Raw genomic sequence first — 19,863 nt, 5'->3', positions numbered from 1 at the left:
CTTTCCCTCCCTTTCTCTTTCCTTTCTTCTCCCTTTCCCCTCCCTTTCTTTCTTCCTCTCCACTTTCCCTCTTTCTCTTCCCTTCCTTTCCTCTCTTCTCTTCCCTTCCTTTCCTCTTTCTTCCTCTCCACTTCCTCTTTCTCTTCCCCTCCCTTCCTCTTTCCTTTCTTCTTCTCTTCCCCTCCCTTTCTCCTTCTTCCTCTCCTCTTCCCCTCCCTTCCTCTCTCCTTTCTTCTCCCTCCCTCTTCTCTCTCCCTTTCTCCTTCCCTCCTCTCCCTTCATCTCCTCTCTCCTCCCCTCCTCCCCCGGCCCTCCCCGCCTATTTCCCTCCCCTCCCCGGCTCTTCCCGTCCCCCGCGGCTACACTGGGTCGGAAATATTGCCCCGGACGGTTTCCCCGCATCGCCCCCTCGAGCGCGGAGCCAGGCGGAGAGCAGGCACTCGGTAGCTTCTGACTTGCTTCAAGGAGCCCGGTGCCCGAGGGGGAGAAGCGACGCAGAGGAGGGCGCGAGTGAATGGGCAGAATGCGGGCACAGGCAAACGCTGAGAACTGGTCACCGGTGCATTCGGAAATTTTAGTTAAAGAACCGAAGGAGAAAGGAAAGAAAGGAGACCAAATAAAAGCGGAGAATTTAAAGAACTGTTTAAATTCATGAAACCAACCGTGTCCTATATGTGATGTTGTCATGGATGGATAGTGGCAATATTATTTACAAATTAGGGCATTTTTGAGTAGCAGGAGCACAACATACAGACGGAGACATGGGTTTTCGCATTGTATGTTGATTGGATGGCGTGATTCAGCAGGTAGGTAAGGTAAATCAAGAACAAAAACAGAAAACAAAAGAGAAAATGAGTCATCAGGACAGCAAAACACTCAAACTCTGAACATTTCACTGGAAAAAAAAAATGTGCTTGGGTAATTATTCAGGTTTCTTTTCCTAATGCATCAAACCAAAACAGATTGTTTTGAAACTGGAAAATACTATCGGCATTTCCTTTGACCATTTTGAAACTGGAAACACTGAGTTTCTTTTTTTTAATCCCCCCCCCCCCCCCCCGGCAGAAAGAAAGGTGTCAGCTTGGCATTTCCTTGGAATTCCTCAAGGGAACTGCTTTCGGAGAGCGCCTAACCCCACCTTTCTCCGGCTGGGTTTGGCCTCAGAGATCCAGGAGCGAAAATGACGCTCAGACCATACCTTGGCCCGAGGGAAACGGCAACTGACTTCATCCTCAGAGGAAACCACGCTCACCGGAAAAGAAAGGCACGGAGCCCCAAGTTGGCGTCGCTTTGTTTTTGGAGCTTTGGATGGAGCCAGCGAACGGGGTTAAGGTTAGGTTAGGTTCGGTTAGGATCTGAGCGGGTAGCTGGGCCTTGGGGAGGGGATTCAAACGAAATCGACTCCCTTTCCTTGTGGGCCAGAAACCTAGAAGTCGGACAGCAATGAGATTGACCCAGGAGGAACGGAATGAAAGCTACGTCTACACATGTCTCGGTTCCTGGCTTCTTCTCAAAGCCCTACCCCGAGGCGAAACCGCAGCAAATCCAACAAAACGACAAGCAGCAAGGCCTAGCGGCTAGAGCCCGGCCCTGGGAGTCAGAGGGACCTGGGTTCTAATCCCGGCTCTGTCACTTGTCTGTTGTGTGACCCTGGGCGAGTCTCTTTGCCTCTCTGTGCCCCAGTTCCCTCATCTGTAAAATGGGGATAAAGACTGGGAGCCCCATGTGGGACATGGACCGAATCCAACCTGATTAGCTTGTATCTGCCCCAGTGCTTAGAATGGTGCCTAGCACACAGTAAGCGCACACAGATACCGTTTAAAAAATAAACGGTGGCCAACTCGGGGACTGAAGTAACAGGACTCCGTTGGCCTTTACTCCCTGGCCCGGGCCTTCTCCACCATTGACCCTCTGGCTGGGATCTGACTGTCCAGCGACTTCAATCATTCGATCCGTGGTATTTATTGAGCGCTTACTATGTGCAGAGCACTGCATTAAGCGCTTAGTAGACACGATAGAGCAGAATTAGCAGACACGTTCCCTGCCCGAAACAAGCTTGCAGTCTAGAGGGGGAGACAGATGTTAATATGAATAAATAATTTATAATATATAATTTAGAGCTGTGCACATAAGTGCTGGGGGGTTGGGGGGTGGGGGGGGGCAGTGAATAGCAAATGTCCAAAGGTTACAGATCCAAGAGCCCAGAGGACGCAGAAGGGAAAGAGAGCTGGGGAAAAGCGAGCTACTTCTCAAAGGACACTCCAATGAGACGGCCAACTAAGCCCCAGAGCCCTTTTTTTTTAATTTCTGAGCAGCATTCCCCATCGTGGGCGTGAATGGGCAGGGATTGTCTCTATCTGTTCCCGATTTGTACATTCCAAGTGCTCAGTACAGTGCTCTGCACATAGTAAGCGCTCAATGAATACTATTGAATGAATCGTGCATCGGTTTCCGTGATAGAGGGATTTTTGACTCGGTACTTCGGTGAGTTTTGGAATACATCCCTGCCTGAGCAGGATAAATGTTGAACAGACTGGCTGGAGCTTTCCGAATTGTCCAACGCGATCCTGGGTCTACCACAGGCGAGAGCCACAGTACCGCCCCAGAGAAGGTCAGTACGGATTTCTGTCTTTTTTCGTCTGGGCTCCACCCCCTCATCGGGAAATAGAGACCCGAGCAGGAAGGGCACGGAATTTCGCAGTCTAGACCTGACACGTAGTAAGGCCCGGACGCGAGGTATGGGGAAGGTCTATCAATCCACGTGTCTACCTGCATATACGTAGAGGTGATTATACCCGGGCGTCTACACGGTAGCATGTTCGTATAAGGGGGTGCATGTTACTAGTCACGCGACCCCCTGAACATCTCCTCCCAGAAGCCTTCCCTGATGAAGCCTCTCCCTTCTGCGTCCTCTGCACAGTTGGGTCTGTGACCTTTGGACATTTGCAATTTGCCCCACCCTCAACCCCACAGCCGTCATGTATCGATCTTTAAATTATATATTCTAAGTTACTTGTTCGTTCATGTTAATGTCTGTCTCCCCTTTTAGCCTGTAATCTCATTAGGGGCAGGGGACGCGATTTTTAATTCTGATGTATCGTACCCTCCCAAGCGCTCGGTCCAGTGCTCTGCACATAGTAAGTGCTCAGTAAATACCATCGCTTGATTCACTGACGTTTGCGTGGTGCGTGAGCGAGAGAGCGGGCATAACGTACTGGTATACAAGTTCACCAACAGTGGCAGAAGGGGAATATCCCCGGTCGATATCTGGACTTTTCCCGACGCCTTGAGCCCCACGTGTGCCCCGATTATCTTGCATCTACCCCGCGCTTAGGACGGTGCTCGGCACATAGTAAGTGCTTAACAGATACCGGCATTATTCTTATTATTGCTGAGCGGGAAAACGAAGACAGAGAAAAGACTGGTTGCAGGACAGAGAGCAGATCTATCGGATCACCGTGACAGTCTAGCGGCAGAGCAGAGAACAGGTCTGGTCTCGTTTGACGCTTTCTACGGATTCTTTCAAGTCTGCATCCCCATAGTCAGCAGGAGAGGTGGAAGGTAAAAAATCCCAGGCACCACCACCCGCAAAACCTTTCTCTTGAGGGGAAAGTGGGTTCCTGGCTTAAACTGCCCATTTCCCCTAGCCCTGATGTTTTTTAATCTCCCCTCTGTTAGACTGTAAGCTCCCTGTCAGCCAGTCAATCGTATTTATTGAGCGCTTACTGGGTGCAGAGCACCGTATTAAGCGTTTGGAAGAGTACAACACAAGAATAAACAGACACATTCCCTTCCAACAACAAGCTCGCAGTCTAGAGGGGAAGACTGAGGGGTGGGATTGCATCTACCCATTTGCTCGCATCCACCCCAGCGCTCAGTACGGTGCCCGGCACATAGTAAGCGCTTAAAAACGACGATAATTATTATTATGATCCTCTCCCAAGTGGTCAGTAACAGCGCTCTGCGCACGGTCAGCGCTCAATAAATATCACCGACGGATGGTTCGCCGGGATGAAACGCGCTGCTGATTTCTCAACAATCCCTTTCGTTTTGCTGCTAGAGATCCCGACCTCGAGACGGAGGAGGAGGAGGGGGACGACGCCTGGCGCAAAGAACGGCAGGGGAAAATCGGGGCTTGGATTTCTCGGGCAAGGCGAGGGAGGGACTGGGGTGGCTGGGTCCCTCGTCCCCTGTGGGGCCGGGGTGGGGCCGGGGGAGGAGGACGAGGGCGAATGTCAGGAGAAGGCACCTGAACGGAGAAGAACAATTCGGGGAACGGCATCGCCGTTCGTCAGAGGGAGAGAGAAGGAATCGCACTCACCGCAATCTCCGTTACTAAAATATCGGTGATACTGCCCAGAACCGTGACGAAATCAAAGACGTTCCAGGCATCTCGGAAGTAGTTCTGGCGGGGAGAGGCGGATGAATAGACCGTTAACAGGAGCTAAAAGACCCCCGACCCTTCCCCACCACCCCCCTCCGGCTGGCCATGCCGAGGGTGTGGGGGTCCCCAAGAGGGCGGCCCTAAACAAAGTACTCAATAAAGTGCTGGGCCCGGACGAGGCGCTCAGTGAATGCTGTTGATTGATCGGTAGGTGCGAGGGCTGAGTTAGGTTTAGGTCGATTTACGACGCGCCTTCCGGATGAGGTGCAAGAGGGAAAGAGGGAAGCAGCGTGGCTCATTGGAAAGAGCACGGGCTTTGGAGTCAGGGCTCATGAGTTCGAATCCCAGCTCTGCCACTTGTCAGCTGTGTGACTGTGGGCAAGTCACTTAACTTCTCTGTGCCTCAGTTCCCTCATCTGTAAAATGGGGATTAAGACTGTGAGCCCCATGTGGGACAACCTGATTCCCCTGTGTCTACCCCAGCGCTTAGAACAGTGCTCGGCACATAGTAAGCGCTTAACAAATACCAACATTATTATTAAAGTTAGGGATGCGGAGGGGCCCCGGTAGGGGGGTTTCGATGGAGTCAGAGGACCTGGGTTCTAACCCCGGCCCCGTCCCTTCTTCGCCGTGTCACAGTCACTCGGGCAAATCACTTCGCTTCTCTGTGCCTCAGTTCCCTCATCTGCAGAATGGGGATTCGATACCTGTTCTCTCTCCTACTTAGACTGTGAGCCCCATGTAAGGCTCGATTAAGTTGTATCTGCTCCGGCGCTTAGTACAGTGCTTGACACATAGTAAGCGCTCAACAAACCCCACAGTTATTACCGTGACTCCCCGAAGCATCCGATGGAGACCAAGCACGGTAGCATCCCGGGTCAGCCAGTGGTCTTTCATTCCTTCCTTCACTCATTCGATCGAACTTATTGAGCCCTCACCGGATGCAAAGCACCGTACTAAATCTCGTGCTCTGTTTCTGGCTGGGTAGACTGGATGCCAGGAGACACAGCGTGTTACTATTTTTGACTGCCGTCAGCGCGTAGAACAGTGCTCTGCGCACAGTAAGAGCCTGACAAACACCATCATCGTCATTATTATTACCTCTAGACGACCAGGTCGTTGTGGGCAGGGAAACTGTCTGTTTCCAGCACGGCGAGCGCTCCATAAATACGACCGCTGTCGAAGGCAGTGGATTAGACTGAATGGCGCTACCCTTCCCTCCTGGGGAGGGGGTGGGAGCTCTGACAGTGCTTGGCACATAGTAAGCACTTAATAAATGCCATCATTATTACTATAGATGGAGATGGGAGGCGGGGGGAGGCAGAGGGCTGGATCTGACCCCTTATTTCTCCATCTTTTTAGATTTCCAGGCCCCCCAGAATCCTTGAACCGTGGGGCGGGAACGATATTTGGTCGGGGGTGGGTCCCTTTCTCTGCCTGCAAGCATTCCCCCTCTAGAATGTGAGCCCACTTTAGGCGGGGAATGTGCCTCTTTGTCGTTCTGTTGGACTCTCCCAAGCTCTCATTACGTTTCGCCCACAGTAGGCGTTCGCTAAATACGCCGCGATGAACGAATGGAAAGCATGTGACTCAGAAAACCACTGAGGGGACAAAGGGGAACCTACCAGCACCCCAAAGGCTATGATTTTCAAGACGCACTCCATGGAGAACATTGATGTAAACACGACATTCAGACACTTCAGCATGATCTCGTACCCGTGGGGGGCGTCGTAGAACTGAACGGAGAAGGGAGAGGAGAGATTAGCACATCACGGCGACTGCGTCCACAAACTCTTGGATTGTCCCAAGCGGCCGGTGCGGAGCCTTCCGCAGGTTTGAGCTGCATATACTATCGGTGCCCGTTGACTCGTTTCGACGTCCGTCTCCCCGCCTTCTAGACTGTGAGCCCGTTGTGGGAAGGGTCCGTCTCTTTCTATTGCCGAACTGTACTTTCCAAGCGCTTAGTACAGTGCTGTGCACACAGTAGGCGTTCAATAACTGAGACCGACCGAATGAATGTAGACACTCCCAGTTCTAGCTCATAGGGGGCGCCTCTGTGCTTCCCATAGCACTCATGTCCACATCCAGCGCTTAGTACAGTGCTCCATCACTCAATACGATGCTTGGCACATAGTAAGCGCTTAACAAATACCATCGTCACGATGAGTATCGTTATCTTCTGCTGCTTCTCCCGTCTGAAATTGATTTTAGCATCTGCCGCCCCCATTAATAATAATGATGTTAGCATTTGTTAAGCGCTTACTACGTGCAGAGCACTGTTCTAAGCGCTGGGGTAGATACAGGGTAATCAGGTTGTCCCGCATGAGGCTCACAGTCTTAATCCCCATTTTACAGATGAGGGAACTGAGGCCCAGAAAAGTGAAGTGACTCGCCCACAGTCACACAGCTGACAAGTGGCAGAGCCGGGATTCGAACCCTTGACCTCCAACCCCCAAGCCCAAGCTCTTTCCACTGAGCCACACTGCTTCTAGGGCCAGGGTCACATCAGTCAACTCTAACGGATCGTGTTCTCCCGAGAGCTCAGTCCAGCGTCCGCGCGTGGTAGGTGATCGATAAATTCCCCGGGGCGTTGGAGCGACTGATAGCCTGCACCAAACAGCGTGGCTCAGCGGAAAGAGCTCGGGCTTGGGAGTCAGAGGTCACGGGTTCTAATCCCGGCTCCGCCGCTTGCCGGCTGTGTGACTTGGGGCAAGTCACTTCACTTCTCTGTGCCCCAGTTACCTCATCTGGAAAATGGGGATGAAAACCGTGAGCCCCGCGTCGGACAACCTGATCGCCTTGTAACCCCCAGCGCCTAGAACAGTGCTTCGCACATAGTAAGCCCTTAACAAATACCACCATTATCATTATTATTGTTATGTGGGCCGAGAATGCATCCGTCACCTCTGTGGCGTCGTCCTCTCCCGAGCGCTCGGTACAGTGCTCGGCACACAGGAAGCGCTCGATACATACCACCGTTCGAGGCTTGCGGAGAAGGGAGCGGTGCCTACCGACTGTTCCGCTGGCCTCTCCCAAGCGCTCGGTCCAGTGTTCCGGCCAGAGGAAGCGCTCAGTACGCACCACTGCTGGACCGCTGGATTGATCCCTCTAGCACTGCCCTCCAGAGCGTCTCCCGATTCTGGCCCGCCAAGAGACCCTCGGAGCCGCCGGATGTAGATTTCCCCAGCGGTGGCCTTTATAGACTCTGTCCTCGCCGGCCGGAGTGGCCACCGGCTACCTCCGGCCTAACGCGGACTCCCCCCGGTTTGAGCTGACGCGACTCCCTGACGCGGCTGGGCCCCGGGGGGAGACCGGCCGATCGGCGGCTGGCTCACCTTCATCATCAGGACCACGGTGTTGAGGGCGATCATGGCCATGATGAAATATTCGAAGGGCGGAGACACGACGAACTTCCACATCTTGTACTGGAAGGACTGCTTGTTCTGGGGCATGTAGCGGGTCAGGGGCTTAGCGCTGATGGCGAAGTCGATGCAGGCTCTCTGACAGGGAGAGAGAGGGAGTGAGGTCGGTCGCTCAGCCAGGCGTATCTACTGAGCGCTCCCCGGGTGCAGAGCGCTGGACTTAGCGGTTGGGAGAGGGCAGTAGAACGACGGAAGCGACACACTGGACTGTCACCACCATCGCTGACCTCTCGCCTACGATCTGCCTCCGGCCTGGAACGCCCTCCCTCCTCATATCCTACAGACGATGACTCTCCCGCCCTTCAAAACCATACTGAAGGCCCATCTCCTCCAAGAGGTCTTCCCTAAGTCCTCATTTCCTCTTCTCCCACTCCCTTCTCCGTCACTCTGACTCGGAAGCAGCGCGGCTCAGTGGAAAGAGCCCGGGCTTCGGAGTCAGAGGTCATGGGTTCGACTCCCGGCTCTGCCACTTGTCAGCTGTGTGACTGTGGGCGAGTCGCTTCGCTCATCTGGAAAATGGGGATTAACTGCGAGCCTCACGTGGGACGACCCGATCACCCCGTATCTACCCCGGCGCTTCGAACGGTGCTCTGCACGTAGTAAGCGCTTAACAGATACCAACATTATTATAACATTATTATTCATCCTCCCTCCCAGCCCCACACCGCTTACGTCCATATCTCTCATTTATTTCTTCCTAATCACGGCCATCTCCCCCTCTAGACTGTAAGGCAGGGAATGTGTCCGCTTATTGTTCTTTTGCACTCTCTTAAGCACTCAGCCCTGTGCTCTGCGCACAGTAAGCGCTCAATAAATACGGCCGACCGACAGACCGACCTTAGATTTTCAACTGCCTGCTCCCAAGCACCCAGTTCGGTGCTGAGCACGAGAGGCACTCGAGAAATATTCAGTGAAGGAATGAAGAGATGAGTCCCAAGCACTTCAGTCAATATCCTTGTAGTTTACGATTCCCTGGCTCTGTGACTGATTTTCCTGTCTCCCCCATAGACTGGAAACCACTGGTGGGCCGGGATCGGGTATTATCCCGGAGTCATCTTTGTCCGTGCCTGAGTCCGTGGCGCAGCCTGTGCTGGTGTCCTGGTCCCTCCCAAGTGCTTAGAACAGTGCTCCGCACACAGAGCACTCCATAAATACGAATGAATGTACGAATGAATGACTCCCCTGCCCAGAATGGTTTTAGTTACCCAAGAAACTCGGGAAAGTCAAAGTCAGAAGGGGCTGATGTGGGGGCGGTGGGCTGAATCTCACCCACTCGGGGTGGGGCAGGGCGAGGCCTCGTCGATACCACCCTCCCCTCACCAGAAGGGACGGGTTTGGTGGTCTCCAGCCGGATGGGGTCCGGTCCCGGGGACCCCGGCCCGGTTGGGTTGATCTGCGCCCGGTTGGGTTGATCCGCAGCACCTGGCTTTCCGGGTTTCGAGGGCCCGGGAGTTCCTGCCTCCCCGGAGACAATCCCCAGGAGCCCCGGCCTGGGGGCCGCTGGGGTGGCTCCACCAGGGGTCCGGGGGAGGGACGGGGGGGGCGGAAGGGGGACACCGTCATCCCAGCGGTACCTCGTTCTTCTCCAAGCTGCACTCCGACATCACTTTGTCCCCCTGCTCCTGGAAGGTGATGATGATCAGAGCCACGAAGATGTTGACGAAGAAGAACGGGAAGACGACGAAATACACCACGTAGAAGATGGACAGCTCCATCCGGAAGCCGGGGCTGGGGCCCTGCTCCTCGTAGGTGGCGTCCACAGAGTGTTTCAAGACCCTGGCGGTGAGTACAAGCCCTGGCGGTCAGGCACTGGGGGGGGGGGGGCCAAGCTGCCGTCATAAAGGTTTCTGACCCTCTCCCCCGGGAGAGTGGGAGCTCCTTGTGGGCAGGGGATGGATTGTTTCTTTTGCTTGCCCTTCCCCAGATGCTTAGTACAGTGCATTTTTAAAAATGGTATCTGTTAAGCACTTACTCTTTGCCAGGCACTGCAACCGGTGAGGGGGGGATACAAGATCTCTAGATCGTGAGTTCACCGTGGGCGGGGAACGCGTCTGCCGACCCTGTCGTAGTGTCCTCCCCCAGGAGCTTAATACGGTGCTCTGCACCCAGTAAGTGCCCAATAAATACCACTGGGGATGAGGAGGATGATGAAAATCAGGTTGGTCCCAGTCCCTGTCCCGCATGGGACTTACGGCTTTAATCCTCACTTTACAGATGAGGGAACTGAGGCCCAGAGAAGTGAAGTGACTTGCCCAAGGTCAAACGGCAGACAAGTGGATGCTCAATAAATACCATCACAACAACCCCTAAGCCCGGGGCTATAGGAAGAGGGGCGGAGGTTGAATCCCTCCCCCTGGATTAAAGGGCCCCGTCCCTCGGCCTTCCATTCCCAGAATCCCTTCCGACCACGCTCATTCCCGAGAAGGCCAAAGGGGCGGCGAGAGGGCCTTTGGTCTCGGGACACGATTCCGCCCGCCTCCGGGCAGCCGCCACCTCCTGCCTGCCCCCGGGGAGGGCCGGACGGTCGGAGGCCCCGGTCGGAGGCCGGGCCGCCCCGGCGCCCCGTGGCTACTCACGTCGGCCACCCCTCGCCCGTGGACACGGTGAAGAGCGTCAGCAGGGCCCAGAGCACGTTGTCGTAGTGGAAGTCATATTTCTTCCACTGCCTAGGCTGAGCCTCCACTTCCTCTTCCTTTTCGTAGTCCAGGTACTGGCCCCTGAGAATCGGAACCAGCGGAGGTCAGGGAGGAAGGGGCCGGCCCCAGCCGGCCGGAAGGAGGTCGGAGACCGGACACGAATCTGGGACTCCCTCCTCCTCCCCGTCCCCCCTCCTTCGACTTCGCCACCCCTTGGCCCCCACGGAGGGCTTTCAAGCGCCAGCAGAGAGGTAGGTTTTCCCACCCGACGCCACCTCGGGGGTACTTGGGTCTGCCCCAACGGGCAAGTTCGGCTCCGGGTGCTGACCCCAAGGGACCCCGAGGGAGCCCTCTCCCAGTGAACGTTCAGAGAACGGGTGTCTGGGCCCCCCTGGCTGGGGGGGGGTGCCCCAAGCCCAAGTTCTCCGGGGGCTCCTGGAGAGGTGCCCGACCCCCTCCGGGCCGCCCTGGGTTTGGGGGTGCCCATGAGGAGCAGCTGGTGTCTCAGTGGAGCCTTGGGTGAAGCTGGATCGCCCGGCCTTGAAGGCGGGTGGGGGAGAAAGGGGCCGGGCAGGGCACATAGTAAGCGCTTAAATTCCACAATTCTGAGAGGAATTAAGACTGAGCCGCAGGGGGGACAGGAACTCTGCCCAACCCAATTTGCCTGCATCCACCCCAGTGCTTAGTACAGCGTCTGGCACATAATAAGCCCTTGATGAGTACCGCAGTCACTAGCCCAGCAGCCTGGAGGACGCATCTGCATACTGTTGTACTGTCCTCTCCCAAGCCTTCAGTACAGTGCTCTGCACCCAATAGGCACTCAATAAATATGACCGATGAATGAATGAATGAATAAATGAGCCACGTGGTGGAGCTGGGATGATAATAATAATGACGACGATGTAACGTGTTAAGCGCCTACTGTGTGCCGAGCACTGTTCCAAGCGCTGGGGTAGATACAAGGCAATCGGGTTGGACTCAGTCTCGATCCCCATCTTACAGATGAGGTCTCCGAGGCCCAGAGAAGCGAAGCGACTTGCCCGAGGACACACAGCAGACAAGCGGCGGAGCCGGGATTAGAATCCACCGCCTCTGACTCCCAAACCCGCGCACTAGCCGCTAGGCCGCGCTGCCTAAGGACGAGAACCCAGGTCCTCCGACTCCCGGACCCGGGCTCTTCCCTCCGGGCCGCACCGCTCCCCCTCGCTAGCCTTTCCGGTGCGGACCCGGGCGCCCTTTCCGGGGCCCCGGGCCGCGGGGTTCCGCAGGTCTCGGGGCTGACCTGCAATCCCGCTCCAGTTCTTTGGACTCGTCGGTGCAGTAGAAGAACTTGCCCTTGAAGAGCTGCACCGCGATGACGGCGAAGATGAACATGAACAGCATGTAGACGATCAGGATGTTGAGCACGTTCTTCAGGGAGTTCACCACGCAGTCGAAGACGGCCTGTCGGGGAGATGGGGTGCTTGAGGGCAGGGCGGGGGGAACCGGAGGTTGGACCGCTCCCAACCGCCCCCAGACTGTAAGCTCGCTGGGGGCGGGGAATGCGTCCACTCCCACTGCTTGTAATAATAATAATGTTGGTATTTGTTAGGCGCTTTACTCTGTGCGGAGCACTGCTCTAAGCGCTGGGGGAGATACGGGGTCATCGGGTCGTCCCACGGGAGGCTCACAGTTAATCCCCATTTTCCGGATGAGGTCACCGAGGCACAGAGAAGTGAAGTGACTTGCCCACAGTCACACAGCCGACAGGTGGCGGCGCCGGGATTCGAACTCATGACCTCTGACTCCCAAGCCCGGGCTCTTTCCACTAAGCCACGCTGCTTGTATTCACCCCAGCGCTTAGTACGGTGCCTGGCACGTAGAAAGCGCTTAACAAATACTATTATTATTATTATTATTATTGTTCTGTCGTACCCCCTCCAGCGCTTGGTAGAGTCCTCGTCACACAGGAAGCGCCTACTAAATGCAAGTGACTGACTGATTCTTCTTGGCCCCGGTGGCTTGCAGGAAAAGAATCGCGTCTACTGCACCGTCCTCTCCCAACCGTTCAGTACAGCGCTCTGCACCCAGTAAATGCTCGATAGACACGGCAGGTGGACTGATCGATCGTAGGACGTAAGCCCTTTGTTGGCAGGGAACGTGCCCGCCGACTCTCTTACGCCGTACCCTCCCAAGGGCTTGATACGGTGCTCCGCGCAGTAGACGCTCAATAAATACCACCGATCGAGGCTGGCGGGAGAGGGATCCTGTCTACCAACTCTATTGCTCCCAAGTGCTTAGTACGGTGCTCGGCACACCGTAAACGCTCGATCAATACCATGGCTTGCTTGACTGTAGACTGTAAGCTCCCTCTGGAGCCGTAAGCTCCTCGCGGGCCGGGAACGAGCCTTACAGCCCCATCCATCCCTCCATCTCTCCATCCCAAAGCCCGGGACTTCCGGCCCAGCAGAAGGAGAGGGAGAGGGTCCCGGGCCCACATCCGATTTCTGTCCATCCGCCCCTCCCTCCGCCCCCACCTCCCACCACCCAACCAAACCCCAACCTTCAGTTTGGGCAATCGCTTGATGGTCTTCAGGGGCCGCAGGACTCGGAGGACCCGCAGCGACTTGATGGTGTTGATGTCTTTGCCTTTGGTTCCTCTAGAAGGGGAAGAGCCAGAGAAAGAGAGGGAGGAAAGTCGGGGGGGATTTGGTGGCGGGTGGGGAGGGGTCTCAGGACGCACCTGCCACCTGCAGACCCCACCTCAGGCGACTCAATTCTGCGACCCCAAAGCCCCGGGGAGGCAGAATTTCAGTCTCGGAAAGGTTAAACGCCCGAACTCTCCTCCTGGCCGTGCCCCCCGGCCGCCTGTCTGCAAGGGGTGGCCGGCCCGAATCCGTAGGCCGAAGCCAGAGCCCGGCCTCGGGGGGGGGGTGGCGACGTGAAGTTTTAGCCCCGGAACCTCCCGCCTCTTTGGTTTCAAAGGCGGGCACCCCCGCCCCCGCAGCTCGCCAATCAGCCCCCGACGTGGGGAAGGAGCAGCAGCCGGGGAGAAAGAGCCCGGGCCAAATAAGCTTTCCGTCTGCAGAGCCGAGATCCGGCCGCGCCGTCCTGATGGGCTGCTTCCGGTCGGCTGCGCCGAGTCATGTAATATGGGAACATATCACATGCCCCGGATGGCAACTCTGTCTCTCATTCAGTGCATGCAGATGGGGGTGGCGGCTCTCTCGCGTGGTGGAGGCCCCCGGCGGGGGCTGACCGGCGGAAGCGGATAGATGAGACCGCCGCTGCTTCCGTCGATGGAGCCGGTAGAAGATGGAAAGTCTCGTGGCCTAGTGGAGGGGGCCCGGGCCTGGGGGTCGGAGGGACCTGAGTTCTAATCCTGGCTCTGCCACTTGTCTAGTGCGTGACCTTGGGCAAGGCACTTCGCTCCTCTGGGCCTCGGGCACCTCATCTGGAAAACGGGGATTAAGACCGGGAGGGACAGGGACTGTATCCGACCTGACTGGACTGTAGCTACCTCAGCGCTTAGCCCGGTGCCCGGCACATACTGAGCGCTTAACGAATACCGGCTTCTCCCGGCATAGTCCTCTGGGCTGTGGGGTTTGGCCTGGTGGATGGAGAAGGGACTGTGACGGCCAGAGACAGGAGCCAGTAGAAGATGGAAGGGTTCTCCTTGCGCTGTTGTACACGCTGCGGAGTTTTGTCCGGCAGATGTAAGGAGGAATTGCAGCGGCCAGAGATAGGGAGAAAGAGCATCGAGCCGTGGGACTCAAATCCCACTGACGCCGGCGTGCCCGCCATCCAGCCAATCGACGGGTATTTGGTCGACCTCCTATTATGTAATGAGCACTGTACCAAGCACTGAGCCCAGACCGGGGGGCCAGACTAGAGTCTTCTCTAGCCGGTTCTCTCCACTGCTGAGGGAGTTTGATTGTAGGCAGTGCTGGTGGGGAGAAAGAACTCCCAAACCTTCACCGTCTGGGTCGGAATGATTCCCCAGGCCGTCTCCTCCACCGGGGTTTCCTCTTGAGATTCCCGGTCGTGAGGGATTTCATCCTAAGCATCAAGCATCAAGTGGGAAGCAGCGGGGCTCAGTGGGAAAGTGCCCGGGCTTGGGAGTCAGAGGTCATGGGTTCGAACCCCGGCTCTGCCACTTGTCAGCTGTGTGACTGTGGGCGAGTCACTTCACTTCTCTGTGCCTCAGTTCCCTCATCTGTAAAATGGGCATGAAGACTGTGAGCCCCACGTGGGACCACCTGATTCCCCTGTGTCTACCCCAGCGCTTAGAACGGTGCTCGGCACATAGTAAGCGCTTAACAGATACCAACATTATTATCATTATTATTATTATTATTATTAAGTCCATTTCTTCGCCCGCTCAAGCCTCTTGGAAGGGTTTAGGAGGCAGAAGGTGGGAGGGGTTGGGGGGAAGGAAGAGCTTTCCTCAGTGATCTCAAGGTTCCTTGGCGGGGGTCTCTGAGGGAGGCCCCCTGGGAGAATATCCCATTCTCCACCTCGCCGGGATGTTCCCGAAGCACAGACTTCAAAGGAGACAATAGTCCCGGCGGCCTGCAGGAGCGTGGACTTGACTCCGGACCGGAAGCCCAGATTTCTTTATCCCCTTCTCCATAGCCTCTGAATGGGTATCTCTCTGTGATTTAGATTTTTGAAAAAAGGTGAGAAAGGAGCCCCTTAGGATTTCATTCGCCTGTCCCCCTTCTTCCTCGCGTTCCAACTCTTCTCTCGCTTCCCCTTTGAATAAATAAAAGCCTTTATAAAACATTGATACTTTGAGCCTTTCGGTTTCCTGCGCCCCCGCCCGTGGCTGTGATTCCAGGCCCCCGGCTTGCCGCGTGAAGCTCGCTCTCAAACATTCACGGGGTTGGGAAGACGGGGGTGGAGGCCCAGTGCCTGTGATCTCTGGAAATCCCCAGGGGGGTAGCGGCTGATTCTCCACTCAGAGGGAACAAGGCCGGGCCTCTTTGAGGGTTCGGGCTGCGTCTGCCCTCCATAACCCATCTCGGTCGTCCAGAGGAACGGAAACAGACCACCCGGAGATTTTCCGAGCAGCCTGGAGCAGACGGTTGGAGTGTCGTGGGGGGGGGGGGGGGGCCGGTGGGAAATTTTCACGTTCACACGGGTGGAGTTTTTCACACGGGAAGTGCTTCGCGGCCCTGGGTGGATCACGGGGGCCGATGGGAGCTTTTCGTGCGCCTGGGCGGACTGATGGGAGTTCTTCACGGCCCTGGGTGGATCGCAGGGCAGGTTAGAGGAGCAGCGTGGTCTGGTGGAAAGAGCACGGGTCTGCTGTATGTCCTAGGGCAAATCATTTGACTTTTCTGCGCCCCACTCACCTCATCCCTCCAATGGGGATTCACTATTTCCTACTTAGATCCCTTCCTACTTAGATCCCGGGGACCGGTGGACCGGGACTGTGTCCAACCGGACTACCCCGTGTCTTCCCCAGCTCTCAGAACAGTGCTCGACGCCTACTGAGTGCTTAACAAATACCATACTTAGGTTGGAGTTCTTCGTGGGGCCGGGGCGGATCCCGGGGGTCGACGGGAGTTCTCCGTGGCCCTGGGCGGATTGTGAGAGTTGATGGGAATTTTTCGTGGGCCGGGGGTGGATCCCGAGGGTCGACGGGGGTTCTTCGTGCCCCCGGGTGGATCGCGAGGGTCGATGGGCATCCTTTATGGTCCTGGGAGGATCCCAGGGAGCCAAGAGGAGTTCTTCATGGTGCCGGGCGGATCTCGGGGGCAGGAGGCAGCCCTCCTCGGTTCCGGGAGGAAGGATGGGTCCAAGTTCCAGCACTGCCCACAGGGCGGCAGATGGGCTGTAGTAGTTTCCTCCCTTTATGGCCGCCGGAGGCCTCAGTCTGGAGCTGGGAAGAACGAGGCGGGGCCCTTTTTCCTGACGGAGCCCGTGAATTCAGAACGAGGAGCACGGCCCCGATTTCGCCCGCTGGCTCGCAGAATGACCGCGGCCTCGGAGACGCCGTGGCGAGCCGATTCCTCTTTCCCCTACTCCTCACTCCCCGACCATTAGCCCTGTCGGTGGCTAGTGCCCAGGGCCGGGCTCCTGTCCGAATGGAAGATCGATATTTTCCCACCCCTTCCCCCCGTGCTGGCCCGGGGCAGCCCGGCAGACCCGAGGACCTGAGAACTACCTTCGGCCACGGATCGCTCTAGCTCGGTGAGGCGGGGAGGTGGGCTGGGGTCATGGGATGGAGGGGACGGAGGTCGATGGGTTTATGGGTGAAATGTGCCCACGTCAGTGGACGTGCACCAGGCAGGGTAGGGCATCACCGGGCAGAGAGGGACAGCGAGGATGCGTTACCCCATGAAACTCCTACAGAGAGATTCCAGCGACAGGAAGATAAAGAAAGAGTACAGAGTCAGTGACAAAAACAGGGACAACTATTCGCCATCTCCCCCTGCTCCCCGACATCACAGGCGGAAATCAGCCATCGCAGATGCCGCTCCCCGCCCAACCGGGAATTATATTACAGAGAACCCCCCCTCCCCGACTCCCACCCCGCATCCACCCCGCTAGACTGTGAGGTCATTGTGGGCAGGAACCGTCACTGCTTATTGTTGTATTATACTTTCCTGGGCGCTCAGGACAGTGCTCTGCACACAGCAAGCGCTCAGTAAATACGACTGAATGCACGAACTCCACCCCCAGCTCCTCCAACAGGTGGGAGGGAGCCTCATCAAACTCCAGCAGGACAGGCTGACCTTCCCCAGGCCCTGAAGCACCAACCTACTCCGACTCAGCGCGGCCTAGGGGCTGAAGCCCGGCCCCGGGAGTCAGAAGGACTTGGATTCTGATCCCGGCTCCGCCGCTTGCCTGCTCCGTGACCTTGGGCAAGTCACTTCGCTTCGCTAGGCACGGGCACCTCATCTGCAAAATGGGATGAACCACGTGGGCCAGGCAATTGGGTCCAACCCGATTATCTTGGAATTACCCCCGTCGTAAGCGCTTAACGAATACCCTCATCATTATTAAGTACTTAGTCTGGAGAAGGGCGCACAGTAAACCCTCAGTAAATACGTTTGCCTGACTGACTCTCAGAGAGGCACGAAGACAACTTCGGGTGTCTTCGTGAGGTGCAGGAATCGGAGCTTCTCTGGAGGCGGTGGCATCTGGGGATGGACTTCCTCCATCCCGGGACCACAGGCGGGGCCAGGCAGGCGGGGGGGCCTTCATAGCAGACCGCGTTTCTCGAAGAGGCTTGGAGAGGAGGACCAGGGCCCTCTCACGTCCCAAGTGAGAAGGGGACCCCGAGATGGACGAGGTCTTTGTCGGGATGAGGGGGGGGACACCTGAATTTCTGGGGAAGGGCCAGTTAGGTGTCCTCTGGCTTCACTGCCGCCGGACATCCTGGTGCCGTGGAGCAACCGCCCTGCGCTGTCTAACGAGATCGGTGGGGAGGTTTTGTCCCCAGATTGGTTCGTTCACTCACTCGTTCAATGGGGGTTATTGAGCGCAGGGGGGCTTGGGCCGTGACGGCCGGGTTGGGATGAACCTCTCTCAGAAGCCACTTCTCCCGGTCCGATTCAAGTAGGAGAGCAGCACGGGAGAAGGAGAAGTTCTACCCCTCCTAGCCCCCAACTTCTCTCCCCACAGTCTTCCCTCCGGCTCCCAGACCTCTTACTGGGACCTGCTGGAGAGCACTGCAGAGCTAGTCCAGCCCCGAGAGCCACCAGCCCCCTTCATCTGACCCTACAGACGCTCGCCCCTGCCCCTTCCCGCCCCCTCCGGCCCCCATCCTCGGGGGTCTCCGGGTCTCAGAAGAGAACTCGGGGGGAGGGGGGGAGGGGAACCTAGACTGAGCTGTCCGTGCCAACTCTCAATCCGGTCACTGCCAGAGGCAAGAACGGAGCCCAGAAGTTGGGAATCTGGTTCTGCCAACTTTGACCCAGGGACGCGAATGACCAGACGCCTCCCCGTAACTGAATTAGAGGCTTTCCAGTCTGCTTGCCATCACTGCATTTCCCCCGTCCTCCAACATCCTGGACTTCCTTTCTCGCCCCCCCACCCCCCCTCCCCGCGCCTTCTCCCCGTCGGGCTTGCTCGGCTTTTCTCTGCAGAATACCTCTGTGCCCTCCTTCGAGACTCCTTGCCCCCCACCCTACTCCGGGGAGGACCACCCACTGGGGAGGGAAGGAGAGAGAGGGGCTGCTGGCTGCCCCCCTCCCACCAGGCCGGCTGCAGAGTTACCAGAAAGGAAACGGAAAGGAGACGGGGAGAGAGCCAGCTGCCTGGCTCAGTGAGTCAGCAGGGGTGGGGGGTGGGGGATGTCTCACCACTCTAAAAATGGCCACGGACCATCTCTCTCTCTCTCGGGGGACGTTACCTGCTGGACGGGGTCAGCGTCCGGCCCCTTCCTTTCATCGCCTCCTTTTACTGCCCCTCCAAACCAGAAGTAGCTTCTGCGATTCAGAACGCAGCCTCCTCGATTCTCCCGATTCGTTCCCCATCCCCGTGCCCCGCGGGCCCCGCTCCGGTTTGAGGTAACCGGCATCCTGGAGGAGAAGTGCGGGGCAGCGGCGTGGACGGGTGGAAAGAGCCCGGGCCTGGGAGTCAGAGGACCTGGGTTCTCCTCCCGGCTCTGCTGTGTGACCTCGGGCAAGTACTTCACTTCTCTGTGCCTCAGTTACCCCATCCGTAAAATAAGGATTAAACCTCACTCCCTCTTGCTTCGACTGCGAGCTCCGTGTGGGACAGAGACCGTGTCCGACGCGGTTATCTTGGTTCTACCCCGGTGTTGAGTACGGAGCCAAGTACCCCGAGAAGAAATCAAAGAGCCACTTACGAGAATGCGAAAGCCACCAGCGCTCCACTGACCACAATAAAGTCCAGGATGTTCCACAGATCTCGGAAATAGGAGCCAGGGTGAAGCAGCAGGCCCAGGTCAATCATCTTCAAGAGAAAACAGCCCCGTTACCCACGGAGGAATCCACCCAGAGCTCCCGGGGCTTCTAACGGTGGGTTTAGGCGAGCTCCCTGAGGGTCGGGAATGGGTCACCTGCTTGTCTTGCGTTTCCCGAGGGCTTAGTCTCGTGAATTACACTCAGTGACTACTCGATAAACGCTACAGCTAATACTATTTCTTCTTCGACCACTTCCACCAGCCCCGGAGTGTAAGCTCCCAGAGGACGGGGAACGTGTCTCTTGCTGGCATTACACTTGCCGAGCATTCAATACAGCGCGTAGCATCCCGTGGAGGCTCAATAAATGCCACTGCTTCCAATGTCAGGCCAAGAGCCTAAGCTTCTTAGGGACGGGGAACATATCACTTGTCTTGCACTTCTCTAGGGCTTCATACAATGCACTGCACCCAGTTGACGCTCAATAAATCCTCCCCCTCCTCCTGCTACTACTATGTCTACTGCTGTTAATGTTACACTATTAATCAGTCGATCATATTTAT

At 56.7% G+C, this 19,863-nt stretch overlaps 1 protein-coding gene across 8 annotated transcripts in view; it reads right to left on the bottom strand.

Moving 5' to 3' along the window:
* The window catches only part of CACNA1B (calcium voltage-gated channel subunit alpha1 B), a 175,257-nt gene that overhangs the window by 31,757 nt on the left and 123,637 nt on the right, over positions 1-19,863 (bottom strand). For 5 of the 8 annotated variants that reach the window (XM_029054325.2, XM_029054328.2, XM_029054327.2 and 2 more), the window contains 9 exons: positions 19,246-19,352; positions 12,985-13,081; positions 11,725-11,885; positions 10,383-10,523; positions 9,381-9,582; positions 7,720-7,884; positions 6,010-6,120; positions 4,322-4,405; positions 663-668 (listed from right to left, as the gene is read on the bottom strand). In XM_029054325.2, the coding sequence (XP_028910158.1) occupies positions 663-668; positions 4,322-4,405; positions 6,010-6,120; positions 7,720-7,884; positions 9,381-9,582; positions 10,383-10,523; positions 11,725-11,885; positions 12,985-13,081; positions 19,246-19,352 (1,074 nt within the window). Of the gene's footprint in view, positions 1-662; positions 669-4,321; positions 4,406-6,009; positions 6,121-7,719; positions 7,885-9,380; positions 9,583-10,382; positions 10,524-11,724; positions 11,886-12,984; positions 13,082-16,763; positions 16,776-19,245; positions 19,353-19,863 lie in introns of all 8 variants that reach the window. The other 3 variants (XM_029054326.2, XM_029054332.2, XM_029054330.2) reach the window with 2 other exon arrangements.

The sequence above is a fragment of the Ornithorhynchus anatinus genome, chromosome X4 (assembly GCF_004115215.2).
Source record: "Ornithorhynchus anatinus isolate Pmale09 chromosome X4, mOrnAna1.pri.v4, whole genome shotgun sequence".
Taxonomy (NCBI): domain Eukaryota; kingdom Metazoa; phylum Chordata; class Mammalia; order Monotremata; family Ornithorhynchidae; genus Ornithorhynchus; species Ornithorhynchus anatinus.
This window is presented reverse-complemented; position numbering and strand designations above follow the sequence as displayed.